The 4,059-nt window shown below is 35.8% G+C and overlaps 1 protein-coding gene across 5 annotated transcripts in view; it reads left to right on the forward strand.

The window, feature by feature from the left end:
- Nucleotides 1–3,227, forward strand: part of LOC106757823 (serine/threonine-protein kinase Nek6) — a 7,401-nt gene extending 4,174 nt beyond the window's left edge. For 4 of the 5 annotated variants that reach the window (XM_014640638.2, XM_014640639.2, XM_014640637.1 and 1 more), the window contains 5 exons: nucleotides 143–224; nucleotides 311–360; nucleotides 471–544; nucleotides 640–691; nucleotides 772–2,214. In XM_014640638.2, coding sequence (XP_014496124.1) covers nucleotides 143–224; nucleotides 311–360; nucleotides 471–544; nucleotides 640–691; nucleotides 772–1,905 — 1,392 coding nt within the window. In that variant the 3' untranslated portion in view covers nucleotides 1,906–2,214. Of the gene's footprint in view, nucleotides 1–142; nucleotides 225–310; nucleotides 361–470; nucleotides 545–639; nucleotides 692–771; nucleotides 2,215–2,816 lie in introns of those variants that run through there. The other variant, XR_002667340.1, reaches the window with a different exon arrangement.
- The last annotated feature ends 832 nt before the right edge of the window (nucleotides 3,228–4,059 follow it).

Raw genomic sequence — 4,059 nt, forward strand, 5'->3', positions numbered from 1 at the left:
TGCTCATATATATATATATATATATATATATATTTATTTATTTATATTTCCTTTGAACTTTTTATTGATAAAGGTAAATGATACCTAACTTGATTCACATAGTGATACCTGTTTTTTGTTTGCATACTTATATCCTGTGTAGGTTGTTGGAACTCCAAATTACATGTGTCCTGAGCTCCTCGCTGATATACCTTATGGCTATAAATCAGATATGTGGTCTCTTGGTAAGGTTCATGGAGACCTTCTTCTAGTTGAGAAAGTCACATGATAATTAACGTTGTGTAAGAATGATATTTCTTTGTATGTTAAGGTTGCTGCATGTTTGAGATTGCTGGACATCAACCTGCATTTCGTGCTCCAGTAAGAACTTTCTGCAGGAATTTAGTTTTATCAATGGAAACATAGTCTCTATTCTTCAATATATTTTAAACTAGCAAAACAATTAACACATGATTGAATGAATAAAACAGGACATGGCTGGACTTATCAATAAAATAAACAGATCCTGCATTTCTCCACTGCCAATTGTTTATTCTTCCACACTGTAAGTAACATCCTCAAACCATTTCCAGTCACACTACTGTCATGATATATTTTTAAGCTGTGCTTATGGTGTTCAATTATTTTTCCTTGTGACAGGAAACAACTTATCAAGAGCATGCTTCGAAAAAATCCAGAACATAGGCCAACCGTAAGTTCAACTGAACGTATCTTATGTTGATTCATTTTGATGGAATTGCGGATTCTAATGATGTTAGTCTTCATTGACAGGCGGCTGAATTGTTAAGGCATCCACTTTTACAACCTTATGTTCTTCGTTGTCATAATGCATCCTCTAATATTCTTCCAGTATATCCCATAGTTAATTCAAAGGATAAAACAAGAAGATCTAATAAATCTAGTGGTGGCAAGGACCATAAGGACAAAGAAGCAAGCTTAGTAAATCGTTTGGAACGGATTCATCCAATTGAGGGAAATGGAGATATACTCGTAAGCAATCTTCCAAATGATGCTGTTACCATCTCAACCAGTGCAGAAGACAATATTGAGACCAGGATGGTTGATCTTACCAGCTACATAGTAGAATCTTCTACTAGTATTAGCGGCTCAAAAGATGGGTCAACAACCTCTGAATCAACTATTTGCAGTGTGTGCAAGGAGGACTTTAAAGGTAGACCTGCAAGGGAAACGAATGACAACGAAATCTGTTTAAAGAATTCACAAGAATCACTGCATGAGGAACAGATATTTGCTGCTAAACATTTTCATAAATTAGAAGATGGCATTAAAGCAGTGACCCCAGAAGTTGAAGACGGTTCTTGCAATGAAGGTTTGGACAATGCTGAAGCACCAAGGGAAGATTCGAGCCTTGACATCTCTGGTAAATCAACAATGTCCAGTGCAGGAAGTAGCAGCACTGATAAAGATAAGTCCATCAACGAGGAAAAGCCATCACTAACTGTGAATCCTATTACAGTCGAACATGATACCGAATCTAGAAACCACTTGAATGTATTTACAGAAGGCTCACATATGAACGGCTTGACATCTGATTGTAATGATGCACTTCTAGTTAAGGATGATGACACAGCTAACAGACCCATTCCCTCCACGCATAAAGATGATAAAATGGTGGAGGGTGATCAGACAAGTGGCGTTTCATTGAGTGTAATAACAGAAGTGGTCGGTGACGAGACAAATCTGTTGGATAGTCCCTGCCAACAAAGAGCTGATGCTCTGGAATCTCTGCTCGAATTATGTGCTCAGCTACTCAAGCAAGATAAACTTGAAGAGCTTGCTGGGGTTCTGAGACCATTTGGAAAAGAAGCTGTATCATCAAGAGAAACAGCAATATGGCTGGCAAAAAGCCTCATTTCTGCCCAAAAATTTAATCCTCAGACCTAGTTACCAGAGGTTCTGGTTATAAGTTTATACATTATTGTAAGAAACGTGTAATTCAAATGTTACATGAGTTTGTTCCGTTCGAGATTGTTGCATGGTTGAAGATTGGAGACACGAAGATTGCTTGCCATATCTTCTTTCTTGGTTGTGGTAAGTGGTTATAGTAAATGAATTAAATTATTTTAGTTAGGTTGAATAGTCATTTGTGCTTTTTTTCCAGCAGTTTACGCGTCATTGATTGTATAAATGTTTTACTTCCCCTTTTCCTAACTTAAAGGTAACCATGAATATCAGAGCTTCATGTTTTATTTATTTGGTTTATTTGTTATTCATGACCCATAAACATCAAAGGGTGGAATTGTTACAACATACAAAAAAATGGAGACAAAATTGCTATCAATAGACACTTATTAATCAGATTTACTGGAATTCATAAAAAACATTGTGCGTTATTTTATTTATTGAGTTGTAAAGTTTTTAATAACTTTTAATAGTGTATTGTTGATACTTTAAAAAATTGAAATCTAAGACGATTCCTGCAAAAAGATTATTTTTTTATTTCAGAAAGTCTCATTGCTAACATAGAATATCCGTTTTCATGATCTGATACTGATAAGATGATGTAAAACGAGGTTATATTTCTCTCTTCCTGATACGAAAGAGCACTCATTCAGAACATAATACACTGTTTAGGGAAGATGTGATTCCATTACCTACATAACAACCTTTTAATTTTCTAAGATTCTTTTTGCATTGATTGAAAGTGGTTATATTTTGAGGGTGATGAGATATACTTGTTACGAGAAGACAAGATAAAATTATTAAACAAATCAATATTTCATTAACAAATCATCAAAACAATACAAAATACATATTCATTTGTATCAACTTTCATCATCAATTATTCCCTGCAGCACCCTCTTTTCTACACATAAGGCTTAGTGGAACAAGGCAAAGAAAGACAAGACCGAGGCACCGAGCAAGGAGCCAACAAGGGGCACGGTGGCTCCACTGACCGGGCCGGGAGCCGGGGCAGGAACTTCGGTGGCAGCCGCTACTGCGCTCATGGAGGCGGCGGCGATGAGGATGGCGCAAGTGACCTTCTTCATGTCCATGATGAGTTGAATATGATTTGTTTTGGACCCGCTTGTGTGGTGATGAAACAGACAAATATGTTGTTTTATTGCCTTAGCTTGCAGGTCTGAGGTACAACGATGGGTCTTGCATGGTATTTAAAAGAAGCGTCTTTCAGTTATTTTGGGAAAACTCTTGTTTTAGTTTGTGATGGTCTTGCATGGTTTCAGGGCTTGTCGTAGCTTTCGGCTGAAATACATCGTACATGCGTTCTAATAACCTCATGTTGTGCTTTGACAACTTCTAATTAAACTACAAACATACATATGTCCACACGAAAAATCATATTTTAACAACATCTCCAACGGAAAAACACAACTCACTTTAATAATGTAATAATATTTTAAATTAAAAAGTAAAAAACTTAAAGTATTACAAATTAGAACTCTAGAGTGTATCAAAAGACTTTCTCATCCTTTGTGTGTTGTTTTCCTTGCAAAGATTGATTCTTTCTTTTTACCTTTCATAATTTTGGTAATCATAACTCTTGTTTTATGTGTCCAAATAAAACTATTCTTAAGCCTAAATTGAAGTGGAGAAGGTGAACTTTTAACTCGTATTAAAATCATCCTAATTAAAGTTTTACAGCTGGAGATATTAATGTTTCTAATATACTGTCCACCTTCTCACTAATTTTGCCTAAATTTATTGTTTATTAGCATTGTAACTTAGATAGATTCTTGAAAGGAATTCACCCCTTTGGTTTCATATCATCACAGCAACTGAGCTCTGATAGCATGTGAGAAAAACAATATGAAGAATTGTATTATGATAAAAAAAATAAAGAGAGAAAGTGATGCAGCCAATGCAAAGGGCAAAGAAAACGGAAAAAACGAAAAATAGAAAACCCTTAATAGAAAGGGTATAACCACTATAAGGATATTGCAAAACTATTCAACATATCTAGACCACTCCTTATGAAGCAACAAAGACACCATAGTCTTGTCGTCTCTCAGCGTCTTGCCACCGTTGCTATGTCAAGTCATGCACTTCAGATGCCTGAAAGTGATTTCCCACCATCTA

Source organism: Vigna radiata, chromosome 3 (genome assembly GCF_000741045.1).
Source record: "Vigna radiata var. radiata cultivar VC1973A chromosome 3, Vradiata_ver6, whole genome shotgun sequence".
Lineage (NCBI taxonomy): Eukaryota > Viridiplantae > Streptophyta > Magnoliopsida > Fabales > Fabaceae > Vigna > Vigna radiata.